This window comes from Nanorana parkeri, unplaced genomic scaffold, assembly GCF_000935625.1.
Source record: "Nanorana parkeri isolate BGI_ZX_2015 unplaced genomic scaffold, ASM93562v1 scaffold1458, whole genome shotgun sequence".
In the NCBI taxonomy this organism is placed as follows: domain Eukaryota; kingdom Metazoa; phylum Chordata; class Amphibia; order Anura; family Dicroglossidae; genus Nanorana; species Nanorana parkeri.
The window spans coordinates 179,302-202,908 of NW_017307726.1; the positions used below are offsets into that span (position 1 = coordinate 179,302).

The window sequence follows — 23,607 nt, forward strand, 5'->3', positions numbered from 1 at the left end:
CCAGCTTGGTGTAGTAGACTGGCCTCATGTTAGTGAATGCTGCCCCTTTCTATCATACTGAACGCTTGGTGTAATAGACTGGGCTCATGTTGGTGAATGCTGCCCCTTTCTATCATACTGAACGCTTGGTGTAATAGACTGGGCTCATGTTGGTGAATGCTGCCCCTTTCTATCATACTGAACGCTTGGTGATTATAATCGATTATGTCGATTAGTTGTTGCAGCCCTAGTGTTTTAACTTACCGTAGTCCATTTAAATCGGGTATCTATTTTCACTATCTTAAGTTTATTTCTGTTGATTAATTTAAGAAACAAAATTGTTGTACTTCTAGCCAAAACCTTTTTTTAAATGCTAGCCTTGCAATACAAGTAGGGTTCATTTATTTGTTGAGGCACTGCTCCCCCTTGCTAAAATGCTACACTAAAATAAAAAAATATAACCGTTTTTTGGGGTGACTTTACATTTCATGAGGGGAGTTTCCAGGGAACGCTGAGTAGCCCAAATCCCATGAGGTACTGTTTCAGCGCACAGGATCATCTGCTTGTGCAATTTGGGCTACTCGGCATTGTCCGTGATCTTGCCAGTAGCATAGTGATGCCATATTCTCTAATTAAGAAGACCTTGTTATTTTAGTGGGAAAAAAATAAGCATTTTTATTTTTGTCTGAGTTGCTGTTGAAGATTTACCCTCACTTCCTTTCTGGTGTAACTGTTGTTATGACAGTATGTGAGGGGATATTCCTGTAATCTAGCCCTGCATGGCACTATACACGACATACAATTTAAATTTACTGCTATTCAAAATTCTACGACAATAATGTGAGTAGCTCATAGTGTGCAGTGGCATGAGAGTACCGGAGAGGAGCCTCTACATCTGTGTAAGACTTGAAGTGACATTTTAAGTCGCTTTCCCCCCCCAATGCTGCTTTAAAGGGTTATTAAACTTTAACAAAAACAAACCCTTTCAAACAGGTTAAAACTTACCTGTGTCTTCACCGCACACTTCGGGAGACCAGGAGAAACACAAGGTAAGCCTATGGACGGCGTGCACCCACATGCAGAAAACGTGGGACAGGAAGTGCCAGCAAGCACAGAGGAGTCTGCGCTGAATCGTAGACCCGCAGCAGCGCTGGAGAGACAGATGAAAAGGACAGGAAAGAAGAAGATCGAATTAAGAGACCTCATTTAGGTAAGTGCTGACATTAACTTTGGGGGGAGTGAAACATTTTTTATGCTTTAATGTCACTTTAAGGACTTACACAGTAAATGATGCCTCTTGATCTGATCATCTTCTTCTTCTTCCCAGTAGTTTTCAGCGCTGGTGCCGGTCTCTGATCCACCGCTGACTGCTGTGTCTTCTGTGTCCCATGGTGTATGTCCAGGTGCACAGTGTCGCCTGCGTGCATTGACTTACACTGTCTCTCCTCTTCTCCCGTCCGAAGATCTCTACTGCGCATGTGCCCGCCCCATGAACCTTCATGGCCACTCGAGAATCTTCAGACGGGAGCAAGCAGTGGATACACAGGTACGTTTTTACCTATTATTTTACCTATTTTTTTAAATGTCTTTGCATATATCTACTGCTTGCTAGCAGTAGATATATGTAAAAAAAAACCCTGAAGGTTTAATTCTACTAGAAGGTAAGGCTGGGGTTCAGCTTTAAAAAGGCAAAGAATGTTTTGTTGTTGTTAAGAATTAAACTGGAAAACTGGTTGATATGGTCTACTGCTTTTTTGCGTATGAGCATGATTGGATAACAATGGCTTCTTAAAATAAGATGGGCAATCTTTTATTTCTCCAGTTTTGTTGCTGCAAATATTTGTTTTGAGGTTTTGTTTTAATTAAGCTGGTCTTTAAAAGTTTAATAAACAGTTATTTTCCAATACAAGTTATATTAGTAGTTTATTAGGTGATTGTGACTAGTGTTTTCCCTCTAGCATTGCGAGCCTTAATATTCCTTATCCAGTCACCATTTTGCTCTACACATTAATAGTAAAGCTAATTTGTGCCAGAAGAGCTGCCTAAATCCAGAAAATATATTCATAAGAAAGTTTTCCTCTTAAAGCACTAAGCTTTTGTGATGCAGAGAAAAAAGATTTTCATATTTTCCTTATATACTCTTCTTGAAGTTCTTCCAAATTAGATTTTAAATGCCAATTAGGAGGTTGAATATAATAAAATAAAAGCAAATACAACCAAAATGGCCCAACCTTATGGCTAGTTAGACTGTTGAGAGAACAAGCGGAACCTTTGCTCTTTGCGTGGCTTTGAGAAAGATATCCAGCTTAATGAACACATTAATTAGAAATATAACTATTTATAAGATGATAATTAGAGACGAAGCACTGTAAACTGGGCTTTTCCTGCAATTAATGGAGGATTAATTACTGGAGGTAATGAAGTGGATTTTTAAATACATTAAGGTGAAGTACAGAGATGTGCAAGGCTTTGTGATAGTTGCATAATTATTTCAGGCTGTTTGAGCATAGCTCGTATAAGATCGCTAATAAGCATCATTGCATCATTATGTATGCACTTAAAAAGACTTACCACCAAAATGAATCCCTAATTATTTCTAATTGGCAGGACTCTGTGTAGTCATTGAGCTGTTTGTAGCCATTTTAAGGTTCATTTAACTATGCTCAGGGCCATGTGATGGGGTGGAATAAAAAAAAAAAAATCCTAAAAAAAACCCTTCTCCTAGGCTGGCTTTAGCTAGCACAGTTAATCAGTTGTGGTGGGCCTGTGTTTTAAATGCACTTACTCAGGTAGAGGTCAGAGCTTTGTGTAGCCCAGGCAAAGTTATCCTTTTTGAAGGTACTTGACTGTATTCATTTGCAATTAGCTAAATAATTGTGTCTGTCAGTATATTTGAGTTTCCAGCATGACTGCCTCCTTTCATCACTATTTCTCCTTGTTGAATATTAACTTCTCTGTGTAGCAAATATTTTTCCTGATCCCAACCCCCCCATAACACACACAAACCTTTTTTCTTTTAATAATGTCTCGATATGCTACCTATCCACATTCATTTGCTAACTTAAACATTGCTCTACATTTCAACACAAGCCTCCAACTCACTTCTGATTGATTGGTGAGAGAAAGTTTCTTCTCAAGGACAATATTTGGGCTTTTAAGAGCATCCCTGAGGAATTGGTCATTAAAAGGGGAAGCAAAAGAACCCAAATGGAATCTTGACATATGCCAGAGTTTAGTAGTTAGTGGCATCTATATGTTAAATGTTGACAGCTGCTCATATTGAAGGATACAAGTTGGCAAAAGACATTGTACGTTTTGACTGTTTAGTTGGCTCTTTCTTCCATGTGCTCAGTACATTTAGACCTCTTTTAAGGTTTCTTTGAGTTATTGGCGTGTCAGGTTCAAATAATTTATTGTCACTGCTCTATGATTGGTGTATAGTTGTTTTTATCTCTCTATATCAGATTTATTATTATATCCCATTAGGACTGAGTCTGTGAAAGTTATTCAATGGGTACCTTGTCCTGTTAAACATAATCAGAGCCATCTGTGGCATGTTGTTAAGGTATATAAACCATTCGTACAGCTTAAGAAAACAGTGGTGAAGCAAATTGCAGTCTAATAAAAGGAAGGTCACAGTTACCTTCTTTTTCCCCCTTTATGAAAATGTGGTTTTAATCATTCCTTTCATGTCTAAATATGAGGATAAAAATAGTTAAAACACCAAATTTTCATTACAATGATAATAATGGGACATTGATGTTTTCACTTTCCTACTTTTAATTTTCAATATTTTATACTAAAATGGTAGTATAGCAACTACTTTCCTCTTAACAAGCTGGTGATAACATTGACCCAAGTTGCTCTGGTTTAGGCAGCCAAACCAATTAAATATTGCATCTCAACGTTCAAGTGCTTTTCCGAGTTGAGGGACTTACTGAATTTATCTTCTGTCTCACTTCAGGGTGGTAACTACTTAAGTGTTATTTCTGTATATTATTTCCCACAGACCATGTTTGAGCTATTTTGATATTTGGGTATGAAGGCCATATTTAGCTGTATTTCTTGAAGGCGTAATGTTTTACTCTAATCCAATGTGTTTATTTTTTTATCCACTTTATCTCTCATATGATGAGTGTAGTTTTTGATATTTTGCAGTGTGTACAGTACCTAAGCACTTTTTGGGTACTGTGATTCTAGTACAACAAATAAAATGGAGGATATTGCAAACTAAGTTTGCTCCAACTTCCGTGATTCGGGAATATAGTTCATTTTTCAAAAAAGGGCCACTGTTTGCTGAATTTTATTATGGAGTTTTTAACTTGTAACCTGTGTAGATACAATCTATACTTGTGTGAAGCGTTGCCCTTTTTCTTCGTTTTTAAACTGCCCTAAAGGTGGTAGTATCTGTTTTGGGTTTCAGCTGATTTGTTTTTTAAAGGATCAGTCCCTCAGAAGAATCTTTATTTTCCCCCCCAATATTGTTATTATTATTATACAGGATTTATATAGCGCCAAAAGTTTGCACAGCGCTTTACGGTATAAGGAAGACATTACAATCACAATACAATTCAAAACAAGATGGTAAGGAGGGCCCTGCCCCTGAAGGCTTACAATCTAAAAGGGAGGGGGAAGTGCCACCCCACTTACCACCCTACTCACCTTACCACCTCAATAATGTTGTGTTAGAAATAAAACAAAGCAGAACTGACTTCAAGGAAACCTGCACAACAGCGTGTGCCATTATAGATTTCTCTTTCTGAAAATGCTAGATGAATAACTATCATATTGATCCAATAGTGTAAATCTGAACTCTTGCAAGTATAAAAAACACCATTTAATTCATTTCTGTGTTTATTAACATAATATTAAATGTATTTTTAAATGCAGCTAGTGAAAGCACCAGATTATGATTTGGTATTCGCCCCTTGTCATATACTGCACTAGAGGTAACTAGTTACTTGTGCTGCACTGCATATAAGCTGGCAAGGAATATTATCAAGTTTAATAGAAGGGGAATACTAAGTCTTTGTTTTTTTTTTAAGTTTCCTTAATTTTGAACATGAAACATTTTATTTTTTAGGCCCCTTTCACATGGCCAATCAGATCCACCTGTCAGTTTACAGGTGGATGTAATTGGAAGTGCAGTGTTAGTCTATGGGCCAGCGGATGTAAATGGAAATAAGTCCCTATACATTTGATTATGTCAGACCGCCTAGGTCTGGAAAAAAAAATGGAAGAGAGTCCTGTTCTTACTGACCTAAACGGATTAGAGGTACAAGGATGTAAGTGGATGCACATCTGTTTACATCTGCCTGCCCATAGACCTAAAATGAGACTGTTTTGTCCAGTTTTTTCCTCTATCATAAGACGGAGTAAAATAACTGAATTGACATTTATGTCACAAAAGAGACACACGTTCCATACTGCTCAGATCAGCAGATCTGTGCACGTATTCCCTGCTGATCAGAGCAGATGGGCGCCCATGGGAAAGGGACCCTACTTCTTTTTTGAAACATATAATGTTGCAATCTAACAATGGAAAGCATTGCTATTTGCATGAATCTTGGCAAATATCGGGTAAAAAAGTGATTAATTAGCATGCCACTAGCTTAACATATTGGCAGGGATCTCTTTTATCAGATTCCAGATTGGAGTAACATATTACTTGCTTAGGAAGCCCATTGACTTGACTTTGTAAATTTAAATACTTTTTTTGTATCCAGTGCAGACCTATCTACAACATTGTGAACTAGGCATATTGAATAGTTTACAAAGTCATATATCTTAGATGGGTATTTGTTTGTCTTCTGGATTAGTGTGTCAGTGGAAAGGAGCATACTTTATAGTTTCAAACATTTCTTTTGTTAAAAAAAAAGTTATTGATACAAGATATTTGAATGTCCTTATAGAAAGAAACTAACATAGTAATAGACCATTTCCAGTTATTAAACGTCAACTGTTTCTAGTCATATAACCCGGTGCTTCATTAAGTGATACTAAACTCAGTTGTTAAGGTACATGAATGCATTTTAAGATTTAACTATTGACAAAAATTTATCTTATTTGTGTATCACTCGGCTGCAAATCCTCATCTCTGAACTGGTGCTGACACTGTCCTTCCTTCTGGAGGGTGGCTACTTTTGTTCCCCATGGTCCCTGTGTGTGTTGTAAAGTAACCATTGCTCCAAGCTCGATCCCACGATAGACTATAACTTCAGTACACATTATCTAACTAGATGTGAGATTGTAGTCCATCACAGGAGTGAGCTTAGAGTGGTGGCTACTTTACAACACATACAGGGACCATGGGGAACATAAGTAGCCACCCTCCAGAAGGAAGGACAGTGTCAGCACCAATTCAGAGATGATGTGAGGATCTACAGCTGAGTGATACACAAATAAGATACATTTTTAGTAATAGTTAAGGTACTTAAATGTATTTTTTAATATTTAACGCTTGAGCTTAGTGTCACTTTAAGCTAACAGTTGCAAAGGATCAGTAACTCCATTTGCAGGCTGAACTTCAAGTGGTAAACAGAAACGGTTGTCTAGGGGGAATGAAACTGGGCAAGGGGCAAAGATTCTAAAATAGTGAGGATTCTGAAGATTTGACAGATGTTGCACCATGGCAAATGTGACCATAGAAAACAATCCATATCCTGCATCAAGCAGGTGTCTCAGAAGCAGAAATTTTGTTTTCAGGTGTGCTTTCCTAGGTTTTTTTTTCTGCACAAACAAACAGGCAACACTTAGGACTGGAAACTGAGTGTAGTGATTAAGGGGCACATTCCCTTTGAAATCATTGAAGATACAGCACTGCTATCAGCTCAGAATTTGCAGAAACCACCCAGACCCTGGTAGACCTATTTGCAGTCCAGAGAAGAGTTTTCAGAAGTGGTCTTCTAGAACAGTTGCAAACAAAAGGCCAAATGTGGGCCCTGCAAAACAACGTATGTAAGAATGGGCTCTTCTGCTGCCCACACCACCATTCATTGCTTTGGTTCAAAGTAAACATCTCCTAAAGTCTCTTCTGAATCTGATGCTTCTGAGAATATCAATCTCCAGATTCCCCCACCATGCACTGTGGTTCCTTCTGATGACTTCACCATTACTAGTGTATCCTGTACCCAGCGCTTTGACATTTCCAGGAGAATCCCCCCAAAATTCTCTGAAACAAAGCGTCATTTGGTAGCATGGGCAGAGGTGAGTATTACATATCTGCTTTTCAGGGACCACATTTTTAATCACTCTTATTTTAACAACAGAGAGTTACTTTAAAGGAAATTACATGTCAGTTCTGCTGGTGTAGGAAATTACAAAGAGTTTGTAGAAAATCCTTATTATTAAATCATATGGGTGCTGCCATTGCTGAGCGCTCGGCTTTCTTTGGCATTAGAACTAAACACACCCAGATAAACACATCAGATAACCCACTTTTTCTCACCATATGTATCAAACTACCCACTTTATTACAAAGTAACCAATAGTTTTAGGACTGGTTAGCGTACCCATGGGTCCCTACTTTACCAACTCCTCAGGGAAATTGTGCACATGTTTAGATGTTTCCAAGGGAGAATCCAAAGCAAACAGAATCAGATGATTCAGATGTACATTAATTCCTCACTTTACACAGTTCATCACAGACATACTAAACATCCAGTTAATTAATACGTGCCAAGCACCTAAACTCCATGTGGATAGTATATAGGGTGGATAAAGTCCAGACAAAACTTGACATTTTGCTGGGAGCATCTGCCTTCTCAAGGGCATATGTATACTGATGTATTGAAAAATAGACTTGCTACACCATAAATAGGTTAGAGATATATTTATTCTTGAGTGTTTTTAGATGTTTTGACATCATGTTTCAATAAAGTTATTTTGTTTTTGATACTGAGAACTTGGCTCAGCTTGTTTATGTGAACTATAACACAGTATTAAAACTATTGGTTATTTTTTAATTAAGTGGGTGTTTGACGGATACAGTGACAAACAATGGATATCTGGGTCTGTTTATTTATGCTGCTTTGAAAAAACACTGTCTGCACTCTGAAACCACCTCTAAAGAAATAAATATACTGATTATCCTAATATGGAAAAGAGTCCCCCATAGCCTCACGGAATATCCGCATCATGCATCCTAGTATACTCTGTAAAACATTATGAATGGTCCCGTTGTGTTTTACTGATTCTTACAGCTGTCCCCTTGATGACATGCTGGTGGGGCTACCCCTGTACTGCAGGGGTTAAGGGCTCATTTTTGTCTATGGTACCTTTTGTAAAACACATTTAATTACCTGATCCCCACTCCTGCATGCTCACAACTGGCGCATGCAGCCTTTCCCCCCCGTCGTATCTAAGGTCAGAGGCCCGCTGACGTCATCACGTCTAATGCAAGGCACATAGTCATGCATTACAAGTGAAGACACCAAGGGACATGTCCATGAACTGGAGCAGTGGGGAGCGATGAGCACCACCTGCTGGGGGAGCAGGGATCAGGTGAGTAAGACTTCTTTACCATATCCCTAGACATTAAAGCAGTTAATGATTGCAGTGTTGATGTAGCCCCACTGTAAGGAGAGGTGTTGCAAAAAAAAAAATTTAAACTACTAAGTCTGTTCCCCACCTTAAACTTAACATTCCCAGAAGCTGTGCGAATGTGATCCAATCACTTGAAATATATTATAAATGATGTACTGCGTTATTACCAAAGTGACAAAGTGTACTATAAGTAATCTAAAAATACATGAAATGTTACAAAAGTGCATCAAACAAATCCCATATATTTAATTATTAATTTACTAGTTTATTAAGCTGAATACTAGGGATGCACCAATACTGTTTTTTTTGGTATCAAGTACGAGTACTGATATTTATGCCGGTACTTCCTGAGTACTACCGGTACTTCCGCTAGCATGGAGCCGGTTTCCCAGGCAATCAGGAAGCCAGGCAGTATGTCATTACCCGCCGCCTGGCCTCTTGATTGGCCAGGAAGCCCACTCCTTGTTACTGGCTTCTCGGGAAGTTCTGACCGTAAGTTCCGGTATCGGGGGTAAGTATTGGCACATAGTCGCCCAAATACTTAGTATCGGCACTGATGCCAATACTAGCATCCCTACTAAATACCGTAAAGGGGAACTATAGGGCAATGTTTCCCCCCCCCATAGTTCTCAGGATCACGGGAGGACATATACTGTGTCCTCCTGTGACCCAAAACTCAGCATATATGCTGAGAGCGCCTCAGCCGGGACGGATCTCGACATTATTTTCGAGATCCACCCAGCTGGCTGTTTGACAGCAGGCTCTGCCTCTCTAGAAGCCAGCTGCGCCTACCCTCTTCTCCCTTCCGTCCCTCCAGTCAGCGCTGGAGGATCAGAGAGGGGAGGGGGGAATCCCTGTGGGGAGCGGTGACTGACAGTCACCGCTCCCTACAGGAAGATGATCGGGAAGTGAGCGGATTGGCGGTATGTTTTTGCTCACTTCCCGATCAATGGAGCTGACGTGTGGCAGTTTCAATGTCACACATCGGCTATAACTATGGGGGATGAGTGTAATTCACTCCCCATAGTTCTCCTTTAAGCATAAGAAATTTTAACTTGATAAATAAGCATGAAATAAAGTGCCAGGAGACACAGAAATATCATAAAATGCTCGACATCAGTCCCTTTATTCATGCATATATCAAATACAAAGTGCTTGTGTCCATATGCAATAACTCCCAATGTCCAAAATACAATTGACAGTTCAAAAGTTCTCCAAATGTGTCTCCAAATCCATTTTTGTCTAGGTTGAAAAATAACAAACTTATACTCACCCAAAGCTCCCAGCCAGCCAGCTGTTACAGCGCTCCCTCCAGCCTCTCTCCTTCTACGCTGCAGCAGTGGAATGTTTCTCAGCATCTTCACATCTATACACGGTGTATAGAACTGGATGATTTATGGGACCTTAGACTGCTGCAGAGGAGGGGAGAGAGGCTAGAAGGAACGGTTTAAGGACAAACCGTCTCCACGGTTAAGGGGAGTATAACTTTTTTGAAGCTAAACCACCGCAAGCAGTTAACCCTTGCATTGTGTGGGTAGCCCCACTGCAAGGGTTGCTAAAACATTTCCTAGAGTTCTTTTCTAAAGCTGGAATCAAAGGTGGTTCCGAACAGCTGCCGCTGCTCGGCCTGTACAAACAAACATCTGACAAGTTGACAGGAGCCACTCCATAGCAGCTGGCCGCCACTGTCCATGGCTTTTCTCATGTAACTGCACATCCAATGGTTATGTGTGGCTAGGAACAGATAACCAGCCACCTGTGATTCCAAACCTGCAGATTCTTGCCTTAGGAACCCACTGCCAGCACTAAGTAGCCTGTTGTGTAATGTCTAAATGTATGTGAAAAAAGAGAAATTTGTGAACTGCATACTATAAAGACATATGCTAACTATATACACTTATTAGAATACAAATATTATCTATAGTAGTCCTTACGAGGGTTATGCTGTGTATTAGGGATGCACCAAAATTTCGGCCACCTAAAACATATCGGCTGAAAATTGTGGTGCATGCCTAGTTTCTTCCCTCCCCGCTGGGTGCAGCTCTGTGTCCTCTCTGACACAGCTCAGCGTCCAGGCAGGGGAGGAGAGCGATGTGAGGGGCCGGCGTCTCTCCTCCTGCACCGCTCAGCCTCCTGTGACCAATTAGGAGAGCAGTGTGAGGGTGGAGTCAGCTGTCACAGGTGGCCGGGCCGACGGTGCAGGGGAGGAGTCAGCTATTACAGGAAACCGAGCTCTCCTCTCTGCACCACTCGCTCAGCTTCCTGTGGCAGCGAGTCAGGATGGAGAGCGAGTACAAGCACTCAGCGATCAGTGATTGCTGACTGCTTGTAAATAATTGAGGACATAGTATGTGTACTGTGTCCCCAATTATAAATGAATGGGAAGTGATTTACAGTGCATCACTTCCTGTTCATTCATGATTGAGGACATGGTAAACACAATCCCCACTAGTTATGAATGAACAGGAACACATATAAGCTTCCTGTTCATTTATAACGGGGGCTGCAGAAAAAGAGATTGAGGACTCTGTGTTCTTAATCCCTTTTTCCATTTTTAAAAGGGAAATATCAGGGGTCTGTTTAGACCCCTAATATTTCCGCTAATATTTAACCCTTTCGCTGCCAAGGACGTACGTCGTACGGAGCTACAAAAGTGCTTCCAGCTGGCCAGCTCAGTACGTCGTACGGACCTGGCATTTACAGTTCTACTATAAGCTGATGGTCGCTTTAGCGACCATCAGCTTATAGTAGAACTGTTCAGCAGACTGTCCCCTTTAAATTAATAGCTGTCATCAGCGGCTCACAAGCCGCTGATAGCGCCCATGGGAAAGGGACCCTACTTCTTTTTTGAAACATATAATGTTGCAATCTAACAATGGAAAGCATTGCTATTTGCATGAATCTTGGCAAATATCGGGTAAAAAAGTGATTAATTAGCATGCCACTAGCTTAACATATTGGCAGGGATCTCTTTTATCAGATTCCAGATTGGAGTAACATATTACTTGCTTAGGAAGCCCATTGACTTGACTTTGTAAATTTAAATACTTTTTTTGTATCCAGTGCAGACCTATCTACAACATTGTGAACTAGGCATATTGAATAGTTTACAAAGTCATATATCTTAGATGGGTATTTGTTTGTCTTCTGGATTAGTGTGTCAGTGGAAAGGAGCATACTTTATAGTTTCAAACATTTCTTTTGTTAAAAAAAAAGTTATTGATACAAGATATTTGAATGTCCTTATAGAAAGAAACTAACATAGTAATAGACCATTTCCAGTTATTAAACGTCAACTGTTTCTAGTCATATAACCCGGTGCTTCATTAAGTGATACTAAACTCAGTTGTTAAGGTACATGAATGCATTTTAAGATTTAACTATTGACAAAAATTTATCTTATTTGTGTATCACTCGGCTGCAAATCCTCATCTCTGAACTGGTGCTGACACTGTCCTTCCTTCTGGAGGGTGGCTACTTTTGTTCCCCATGGTCCCTGTGTGTGTTGTAAAGTAACCATTGCTCCAAGCTCGATCCCACGATAGACTATAACTTCAGTACACATTATCTAACTAGATGTGAGATTGTAGTCCATCACAGGAGTGAGCTTAGAGTGGTGGCTACTTTACAACACATACAGGGACCATGGGGAACATAAGTAGCCACCCTCCAGAAGGAAGGACAGTGTCAGCACCAATTCAGAGATGATGTGAGGATCTACAGCTGAGTGATACACAAATAAGATACATTTTTAGTAATAGTTAAGGTACTTAAATGTATTTTTTAATATTTAACGCTTGAGCTTAGTGTCACTTTAAGCTAACAGTTGCAAAGGATCAGTAACTCCATTTGCAGGCTGAACTTCAAGTGGTAAACAGAAACGGTTGTCTAGGGGGAATGAAACTGGGCAAGGGGCAAAGATTCTAAAATAGTGAGGATTCTGAAGATTTGACAGATGTTGCACCATGGCAAATGTGACCATAGAAAACAATCCATATCCTGCATCAAGCAGGTGTCTCAGAAGCAGAAATTTTGTTTTCAGGTGTGCTTTCCTAGGTTTTTTTTTCTGCACAAACAAACAGGCAACACTTAGGACTGGAAACTGAGTGTAGTGATTAAGGGGCACATTCCCTTTGAAATCATTGAAGATACAGCACTGCTATCAGCTCAGAATTTGCAGAAACCACCCAGACCCTGGTAGACCTATTTGCAGTCCAGAGAAGAGTTTTCAGAAGTGGTCTTCTAGAACAGTTGCAAACAAAAGGCCAAATGTGGGCCCTGCAAAACAACGTATGTAAGAATGGGCTCTTCTGCTGCCCACACCACCATTCATTGCTTTGGTTCAAAGTAAACATCTCCTAAAGTCTCTTCTGAATCTGATGCTTCTGAGAATATCAATCTCCAGATTCCCCCACCATGCACTGTGGTTCCTTCTGATGACTTCACCATTACTAGTGTATCCTGTACCCAGCGCTTTGACATTTCCAGGAGAATCCCCCCAAAATTCTCTGAAACAAAGCGTCATTTGGTAGCATGGGCAGAGGTGAGTATTACATATCTGCTTTTCAGGGACCACATTTTTAATCACTCTTATTTTAACAACAGAGAGTTACTTTAAAGGAAATTACATGTCAGTTCTGCTGGTGTAGGAAATTACAAAGAGTTTGTAGAAAATCCTTATTATTAAATCATATGGGTGCTGCCATTGCTGAGCGCTCGGCTTTCTTTGGCATTAGAACTAAACACACCCAGATAAACACATCAGATAACCCACTTTTTCTCACCATATGTATCAAACTACCCACTTTATTACAAAGTAACCAATAGTTTTAGGACTGGTTAGCGTACCCATGGGTCCCTACTTTACCAACTCCTCAGGGAAATTGTGCACATGTTTAGATGTTTCCAAGGGAGAATCCAAAGCAAACAGAATCAGATGATTCAGATGTACATTAATTCCTCACTTTACACAGTTCATCACAGACATACTAAACATCCAGTTAATTAATACGTGCCAAGCACCTAAACTCCATGTGGATAGTATATAGGGTGGATAAAGTCCAGACAAAACTTGACATTTTGCTGGGAGCATCTGCCTTCTCAAGGGCATATGTATACTGATGTATTGAAAAATAGACTTGCTACACCATAAATAGGTTAGAGATATATTTATTCTTGAGTGTTTTTAGATGTTTTGACATCATGTTTCAATAAAGTTATTTTGTTTTTGATACTGAGAACTTGGCTCAGCTTGTTTATGTGAACTATAACACAGTATTAAAACTATTGGTTATTTTTTAATTAAGTGGGTGTTTGACGGATACAGTGACAAACAATGGATATCTGGGTCTGTTTATTTATGCTGCTTTGAAAAAACACTGTCTGCACTCTGAAACCACCTCTAAAGAAATAAATATACTGATTATCCTAATATGGAAAAGAGTCCCCCATAGCCTCACGGAATATCCGCATCATGCATCCTAGTATACTCTGTAAAACATTATGAATGGTCCCGTTGTGTTTTACTGATTCTTACAGCTGTCCCCTTGATGACATGCTGGTGGGGCTACCCCTGTACTGCAGGGGTTAAGGGCTCATTTTTGTCTATGGTACCTTTTGTAAAACACATTTAATTACCTGATCCCCACTCCTGCATGCTCACAACTGGCGCATGCAGCCTTTCCCCCCCGTCGTATCTAAGGTCAGAGGCCCGCTGACGTCATCACGTCTAATGCAAGGCACATAGTCATGCATTACAAGTGAAGACACCAAGGGACATGTCCATGAACTGGAGCAGTGGGGAGCGATGAGCACCACCTGCTGGGGGAGCAGGGATCAGGTGAGTAAGACTTCTTTACCATATCCCTAGACATTAAAGCAGTTAATGATTGCAGTGTTGATGTAGCCCCACTGTAAGGAGAGGTGTTGCAAAAAAAAAAATTTAAACTACTAAGTCTGTTCCCCACCTTAAACTTAACATTCCCAGAAGCTGTGCGAATGTGATCCAATCACTTGAAATATATTATAAATGATGTACTGCGTTATTACCAAAGTGACAAAGTGTACTATAAGTAATCTAAAAATACATGAAATGTTACAAAAGTGCATCAAACAAATCCCATATATTTAATTATTAATTTACTAGTTTATTAAGCTGAATACTAGGGATGCACCAATACTGTTTTTTTTGGTATCAAGTACGAGTACTGATATTTATGCCGGTACTTCCTGAGTACTACCGGTACTTCCGCTAGCATGGAGCCGGTTTCCCAGGCAATCAGGAAGCCAGGCAGTATGTCATTACCCGCCGCCTGGCCTCTTGATTGGCCAGGAAGCCCACTCCTTGTTACTGGCTTCTCGGGAAGTTCTGACCGTAAGTTCCGGTATCGGGGGTAAGTATTGGCACATAGTCGCCCAAATACTTAGTATCGGCACTGATGCCAATACTAGCATCCCTACTAAATACCGTAAAGGGGAACTATAGGGCAATGTTTCCCCCCCCCATAGTTCTCAGGATCACGGGAGGACATATACTGTGTCCTCCTGTGACCCAAAACTCAGCATATATGCTGAGAGCGCCTCAGCCGGGACGGATCTCGACATTATTTTCGAGATCCACCCAGCTGGCTGTTTGACAGCAGGCTCTGCCTCTCTAGAAGCCAGCTGCGCCTACCCTCTTCTCCCTTCCGTCCCTCCAGTCAGCGCTGGAGGATCAGAGAGGGGAGGGGGGAATCCCTGTGGGGAGCGGTGACTGACAGTCACCGCTCCCTACAGGAAGATGATCGGGAAGTGAGCGGATTGGCGGTATGTTTTTGCTCACTTCCCGATCAATGGAGCTGACGTGTGGCAGTTTCAATGTCACACATCGGCTATAACTATGGGGGATGAGTGTAATTCACTCCCCATAGTTCTCCTTTAAGCATAAGAAATTTTAACTTGATAAATAAGCATGAAATAAAGTGCCAGGAGACACAGAAATATCATAAAATGCTCGACATCAGTCCCTTTATTCATGCATATATCAAATACAAAGTGCTTGTGTCCATATGCAATAACTCCCAATGTCCAAAATACAATTGACAGTTCAAAAGTTCTCCAAATGTGTCTCCAAATCCATTTTTGTCTAGGTTGAAAAATAACAAACTTATACTCACCCAAAGCTCCCAGCCAGCCAGCTGTTACAGCGCTCCCTCCAGCCTCTCTCCTTCTACGCTGCAGCAGTGGAATGTTTCTCAGCATCTTCACATCTATACACGGTGTATAGAACTGGATGATTTATGGGACCTTAGACTGCTGCAGAGGAGGGGAGAGAGGCTAGAAGGAACGGTTTAAGGACAAACCGTCTCCACGGTTAAGGGGAGTATAACTTTTTTGAAGCTAAACCACCGCAAGCAGTTAACCCTTGCATTGTGTGGGTAGCCCCACTGCAAGGGTTGCTAAAACATTTCCTAGAGTTCTTTTCTAAAGCTGGAATCAAAGGTGGTTCCGAACAGCTGCCGCTGCTCGGCCTGTACAAACAAACATCTGACAAGTTGACAGGAGCCACTCCATAGCAGCTGGCCGCCACTGTCCATGGCTTTTCTCATGTAACTGCACATCCAATGGTTATGTGTGGCTAGGAACAGATAACCAGCCACCTGTGATTCCAAACCTGCAGATTCTTGCCTTAGGAACCCACTGCCAGCACTAAGTAGCCTGTTGTGTAATGTCTAAATGTATGTGAAAAAAGAGAAATTTGTGAACTGCATACTATAAAGACATATGCTAACTATATACACTTATTAGAATACAAATATTATCTATAGTAGTCCTTACGAGGGTTATGCTGTGTATTAGGGATGCACCAAAATTTCGGCCACCTAAAACATATCGGCTGAAAATTGTGGTGCATGCCTAGTTTCTTCCCTCCCCGCTGGGTGCAGCTCTGTGTCCTCTCTGACACAGCTCAGCGTCCAGGCAGGGGAGGAGAGCGATGTGAGGGGCCGGCGTCTCTCCTCCTGCACCGCTCAGCCTCCTGTGACCAATTAGGAGAGCAGTGTGAGGGTGGAGTCAGCTGTCACAGGTGGCCGGGCCGACGGTGCAGGGGAGGAGTCAGCTATTACAGGAAACCGAGCTCTCCTCTCTGCACCACTCGCTCAGCTTCCTGTGGCAGCGAGTCAGGATGGAGAGCGAGTACAAGCACTCAGCGATCAGTGATTGCTGACTGCTTGTAAATAATTGAGGACATAGTATGTGTACTGTGTCCCCAATTATAAATGAATGGGAAGTGATTTACAGTGCATCACTTCCTGTTCATTCATGATTGAGGACATGGTAAACACAATCCCCACTAGTTATGAATGAACAGGAACACATATAAGCTTCCTGTTCATTTATAACGGGGGCTGCAGAAAAAGAGATTGAGGACTCTGTGTTCTTAATCCCTTTTTCCATTTTTAAAAGGGAAATATCAGGGGTCTGTTTAGACCCCTAATATTTCCGCTAATATTTAACCCTTTCGCTGCCAAGGACGTACGTCGTACGGAGCTACAAAAGTGCTTCCAGCTGGCCAGCTCAGTACGTCGTACGGACCTGGCATTTACAGATAAATAAAAATAAAATATATTAACATTTTAAAGTTTATAAAAAAAAGGAAAAATAAAATATTTAAAAAAATATTTTCGGCTTGACGTATTTTTTTTTTAAATTTTCAGTTTTAAAAATGTCATTTCGGTGCACCTCTACTTTTGTGTCATAAAAATTTGCTCATGGTAAATGTCTTGCAACTTCACTTTTTTAAATGTTGGCCCTTGGTGGGTTTTAAAGTCCAATTGCACTATCTTGGCATGCTTATGTTCAGTCAACGAAATTGGACTATAAATGTAACTGAATACAGTATTGTTGTTCCTTCCTGGTCAGCTTGTGTGCTAATGCAAGAGAGAGAGAGAGAGTGTGTGTGTGTGTGTGTGTGTGTGTGTGTTTTTTTTTTTTCAGGAGCAGAGACCCTTTTTTATTTATTTTTTACAGCATTTTTGTTCCAGACCTTTAACTCATTTTCGTGTATGGCACTGTCAGATATTTTACCATAAGGTGGTAAGACTATTGATAACCCTTCTTCTTTTTTTTTACCTTCTACGACTTATACAGGAAAGAGTCTTCTCTGGCTGCACAGCTGGTATTAACCTGCTTTTTCCAAGTACATTAGCCAGGGTTGGCTCAGAAAGTCAGGTTTTTGTCTGATTTGTTAGCTGGGTGGAGCATCATGGGAAATGTAGTTTGGCAGCAGATGGATTGCCAGAGGTTTGCCCATTACTGATTTAAAGGCTTAAAGCCGATCAGCAGCCTTTTAAATGTGCAGTTGAACTTTACACGCAGCTTGTTTTTCACACGTTCTGTCGATCATTAATTCTCTTTATAAATAGTCTTTTACTGAAACCTACCGTGTGTTATATTTACACACCATCAACTCGTGATATGATTTTTGTGGGACTGATCTGTCTTCATACTAAAATTTAATAAATATTGGGAAGTACCGAATGACACTGACCTCATTTCCTTTATAACAATGAAAATTAATAGTTTCACGTTTTATGAGGCTGATAGTCCAGATGTAGTGTACATTTAATTAAGTGTAGTTTCCTCTCGGTTATGGTATGTGTATCTGCTTTTTGTTGCAATTTCTTTCTAGTTTTACAATTTTCCACATGTTTTCCTTCATCATTTATGATTTTTTTCAAAGAGCAGCTATGAGGATTTAAATCACTTTAGCATGCAGCAAAACAGTACCCATTCAAACAATAAACGCCATTTTAAAAAGCCTTTAGATCTTCTGTCACTTCATAAATAAAAATGTATAAAACATTATGCAGTTGTAGTGCCCACCTGCTAATTAAATGCAGATTTTCTCAAACTTATTTTCAAATCTGCTTTTTTTTTGTTTCAACTCTGTCTGTGCGGAGCATACATATGGCTCTTGTGAAATTAATTATGCTTATGGAGCAGCTGTTAAATTTAGTGCAACTAATTTTATCCAATATTTTACATTTTAATTGATTACCTGTGAAGAAATTAGCAAATTAACACATATTATCCACTAAGTAAGTAAGCTTTTATGGGTAGGTTTAGATGTTTGGCTAATTTTTGGTAACCTTTCTGTATATATACGTGTGTGTAACTTTATTTGTTTCACAACCTGGCTAGGTGTTGATCGAATAAAGACAGGGCTTTTGGTCTGTCACATAGGGAAGATATTGGAGAACCTTCATTATCTGGTGGGAGGCTCGGAGAAGGGTGCGAGCCAAGCATCTGTGTGTTCTGTAAGTCCCGACATGAGAAGCAGATTGGAACGTAATGACTCTTTCACAGAATTTTTGTAACATATGGGCCTATCTGGATCTGAGAAGGCTTTGAAGATCTTTCAACTTGACTAAGTGACTTAACCTTTGCCATAGTAGTGGGTCTTTTTACGGCAACCCACTTTTCAATTAATCTGTTCTGTTTTTTTTAAATATTTTATTATTAAATTACCAGATATATTTTTTTATATTAAATTATTTTAATATGGTTAAGCAGTATTTTATTCATGTATGTTCAAAAATCATTTTAAATCAGTTTAAAATGTAATTTAACTGATAAATATGGTCCAAAGAATTGTTTTGAATTTGTTTCAGATTTCTCTTTTATATGCATCCTATAATGCATGTAGGATATTTTCTGTGATGCATTTTGTGTTTTTATGCTTTAATTTTGATATTGATACTGGGAAACATACAATGTCTAATTAAGGTTAGTACATGTTGTTATGTTACTGGCAATCTATCTTGACACACAAAGAGGGGAATTTATCAACACTGGAGCAGACAAAATCTGCAGCAACTGTGCATGGCAACCAATCAGCTTCTCTCTTTCATTTTCAAATCTTAACTAAACAAACTGAAGAGAGAAGCTGATTGGTTGTCCTGGGCAAATGCTCCAGATTCGGTCTCCTCCAGTTATGATAAATTCCCCTCAAAGTGATTAAAATATGTCATTGTGACATGCTGTTGATTTCCAAATCCAGCCCCCTTTCTGCTTATTGCAAAGCACAGAGTACTGGGTATTGCAGATGTCAAAAATAAATAGGAGATAAACAATTTAACTTCTGTCTTTATTAAGACAGGTTCATAAGTTGACACACTTATTTTTAACCTTTCTAGCAAATTTTTATACACCTTTAAAGCCACGGAGCGTCTAATTTATTTTTTATCCATCAGTGGGAAAATATGTTTTTCATTGATTCTTTAAGGTTCACTCACAGGTGTGTAGCTAGCAAACAAATCAGCAGTCTATTTACTACACATTACACCATTATTCATTACAAACTACAAGAACCCACTACTGATGCAGCTTATCAATGCAGCAAAAGCTTGCATACATGTATTGTGGAAAATAATTTAACCTCCTAATAAGATGCAGTGGTCCATTAGAATACAAGATGCCAGAAGTGGATCTCTGCATCAGCTTCTTTGGGGGTCCCTATGTGACATTAGGGGTCTTGGAGACCCCTGATTCCCTTATGAGGACCGGTCACATCCTCTTTGCTATCACAACAATATAGTTAAGTGAAAAAAAATTTAAGTTGCAAAAAAAAAAGAAAAATGTTAAGTCACACATGAAAAAGAATTAAAAAAACCCAATGTTTTTAATGTCCCCACCTATACATACACGCATGCGTCGGGTGCGCATACGTACGAAAACGATGATTACGCCACACATGTTACATATCGCTGCGAACGTCGCAGTGAGAGCAATAATTATAGGGCCATCAATCGCTGATCACACTAAACTGATGAGCGGTAAAAGTTTTTAAAGCGTTGCCTATAGTCAATTTTGGGTATACAATTTTTTTGCGATTTGGCGAGTGCGCGCAATTTTAAAGCTCGACATGTTTGGTGTCTATTTACCCGACGTGACCCCATCTTTTATATTTCACCAAACAATTGGGTAACAATAATTGTATTATAACATAATATTTAAAAAAAACCCAGTGGTGATTAAATACCACCAAACGAAAGCTCTATCTCTCCCCAAAAAATGGTCTAAAATTAATTTCAGTACATCGTTGCATGGCTGAATAAATGTCAGTCAAATTACCGCAGCGCTGAATACTGAAAAATGGCCTGGGCAGGAGGTGGGTGTAAACACCTTATCAGCAATTTGTTGATGTCTGTGTCCATGGAAAGCCTTCTGACTCAGAAAATCCCTTGTTTGGATGTCTGTCCTAAAGTAGGAAATAGTAGGAAGAAACTGCTGTGGTCCTGATGGGTTCAAGCTTAATATTTTTGACAGTACTTACCATGTGTTTAATACAATATCTCATTTACTACATTTTTTTTCTTTTATTTTTTGTAAGATTTCCCATTTCAATGTTCATGGCTCATCTGATCCTTTTGCCCTAAACATTTTTTTTCACATGCTTGATGCCATAGGTCATTTTCATACATTTGGAGTCCCTGTGTTTACCGGTATAATTGTTTAAACTTATTTTAACATTTGCTTAAAGTTTTCAATAATTAAAGTCCACTGATAATCTCTAGATTCTGCCACTTGTGTCCCTTTTTCCTGTAATAAAAACAATCTAAATATCAGTTGGCAAAAGTAGCAGCAGGTAGCTTAGAACTAGTAGTGCACATCTCTTGATGCAGAATCTGTAACTCTGGCAGCAAATGGAGCTTCTCAAACCAGCTAAACAAATAAAAAGATTGCCTGGATCTGTTGAGAAGTTGATTAGGGATTGGGCATTGCATAATGAGAGGCGAGCCAGAAGCATGCCCAAACTCTTCTGTGGGCTACTGGAAAAACTACAGGGTGCTTTTAGTGGTGTTTAGGTGAAATATTCTGCAGCAAGCGGTATTTCCTTTTTATAATTACCCTCCCAACTACCTGCTGCTACTGTAATTTTTTTTATTGTAGTTTATTTGCAAGTTGCTTGAACATTATCATAATGAATATAAAGTACAGGTGGTACCGAAGCGTCAAAAGGATGATGATGTGTAGAAATTACTTGATAAAGCTTGGGAAGCACTGACTTATGCTCTTTCTGGTTTGAACAGATCTCGATCAAGACACCGTCAAAGATCTCGCAGCCGTAGTAGTGATCGATCCAGTCTGAGAAGATCCCGAAGCAAATCCTATGACCGAGATAGAGGAAAAGGCAGATCGAAGGTGAAATCAAGAGGGAATGAGAGACTAAAACAAAAGGAGTCTGTTTCCAAACCTGGGTAGGTCTTGCAAGTTAAAGCTGAACATAGCCATTTTAAGTTACCCATCACAAACCAGTTACACAACCATTGCAAGTGGGGTAAAGCAAAAAATACATCAAAAGGACATGCCTTGCAGCTGATACATTTGGCAGTTTAAATTTGAGAAAACACCGCTGTGTTTATGTGTTCCTATTTGCACTGCATACCTTTTTAAAAAAAATATCTTTTTAAATGTCTTACTTTTTTGCATGTGTCTGTGTAGCCAGCCTTTGCAAGCTTCTCTTTCATTTGTCCCCATAGAAAGACTAGGGACACTCTGAGCTTTCTCAGAGTGTCCCTAACATACAATTGTTCTAGATCTTTAACCCTGTATTAGGGAAGACATTGTTTAAATATAGTTTACAACTGATAATAAGATCTCCCAACACAGTACAGACAGGGTTAATTATGTTAACATTAACCTCATCAGTCTCTGTGCATTCCAGAGGGAAATTCAAAATAGAGAAAAACATTTCTTTCATATTAGAACATGTAATATGGAAGCAGAATTTATTATTATTATTATTTTTTAAAGTTACGCTGTGTGAATATAAAATGTGTTTTCCCTATGTGGCTGCAAAAAAGCGTCAGCCAGCTGCAAAAGTGGAAATACACTTGTAGTGCGGCTGTACTGCATCCTTAGCTTTAGTCTTGCAAAGTTGTACAGGCTTTTCTCCTGTGTAGAAATTGTTTGCTATGATATCACTGCACATTGCTAGATTCAGTGTGCATTAGAAGCCCGCTATATGCTGAGTTTTGGGTCACAGGAGGACACCGTGGAGCCTGAGGAGAACTTTGGGGAAAAAAAAAATGGCCCATAGTTCACCTTTAAGTTAGGGTTTCTGAGAGAACAGAAGTGGTTACCTCTTATGTTTGTCTAAATTCTGTATAACTTTGTGGGTTTTTTTTCTCATGCAAAAGCAGGGAAGGTCAACAGCTAAGTGGCCCTCTTGTTTTGCTCATTGGAGTCTTTGGTTTGAATTCCAAGATGGACACAACATAGTGTGTTTTGAATGTTCTACCCATGTCTGCTTGTTTTTTTTCTGGGTGTTCCAATTTCCTCCCTCAGCTCAATAATGTAATTGTTTCTTGATTGGTATCAGACCAAACTGGCCTTAAATATTTTGTGTAATAGGAACTAAAGATTGTAAGTTTCTTGGATAATGGGGACTGAAATGAACAATTCTTTGTACTCTATAAAGCACTACACAATGTTGCACCATGTACTTATGGGGGAAAACAAAATAAAAAGAAGTTAAGCAGCAGATATACAGTCTTAAATATACAGTAAGCATCGGGTAGTGTTTTGGTCCCAAAAAATGCTACCACTTTAAAGTTCTGGTACCCAATGCTGACTGGACAGAATTTCCAGCATTCTTTGATTTGAAGTGTGGAATAATATGCAACTGATCCTATTTTGGAGAGCACATAGATTGCTACTCCTTGCACAATGACACAGAATAGGGGACTTTTGGACTTATTTCTTGACCACCAGTAGCAGGAGAACTTTGTTGAGGGTAAAAAAAATCTCTTCTCATTTGTACTTTATTCTAAAGTTAACAAAAATAAGTGTGTAATAAATGAGTTAGTCTTTTCTGCGCGTCTACAGTTCTATGCTTGCAATATTATCCTGTTTGGTTAGAAATTATAGGGGGCAATAGGCCTCCCTGTCCTTCCTTTCATTTCTCTGGCCAGAATGTAACAGAATTTGAAAATTGCAGTATTTATTATATATTCCTACACTGTCATTCTGTAATTACTTTTTGGAACTAATAGGAGATGGGCAGTGCAATGATAACATTCTATTCATGTTCCTTAGTTGAAG

The 23,607-nt window shown here is 39.6% G+C and overlaps 1 protein-coding gene across 1 annotated transcript in view; it reads left to right on the plus strand.

Annotated features, from left to right (window-relative positions):
* Positions 1 to 23,607, plus strand: part of RSRC1 (arginine and serine rich coiled-coil 1) — a 238,905-nt gene that overhangs the window by 14,648 nt on the left and 200,650 nt on the right. Inside the window, exon 3 of the mRNA XM_018570115.1 lies at positions 21,594 to 21,761. Coding sequence (XP_018425617.1) covers positions 21,594 to 21,761 — 168 coding nt within the window. The remainder of the gene's footprint in view (positions 1 to 21,593; positions 21,762 to 23,607) is intronic.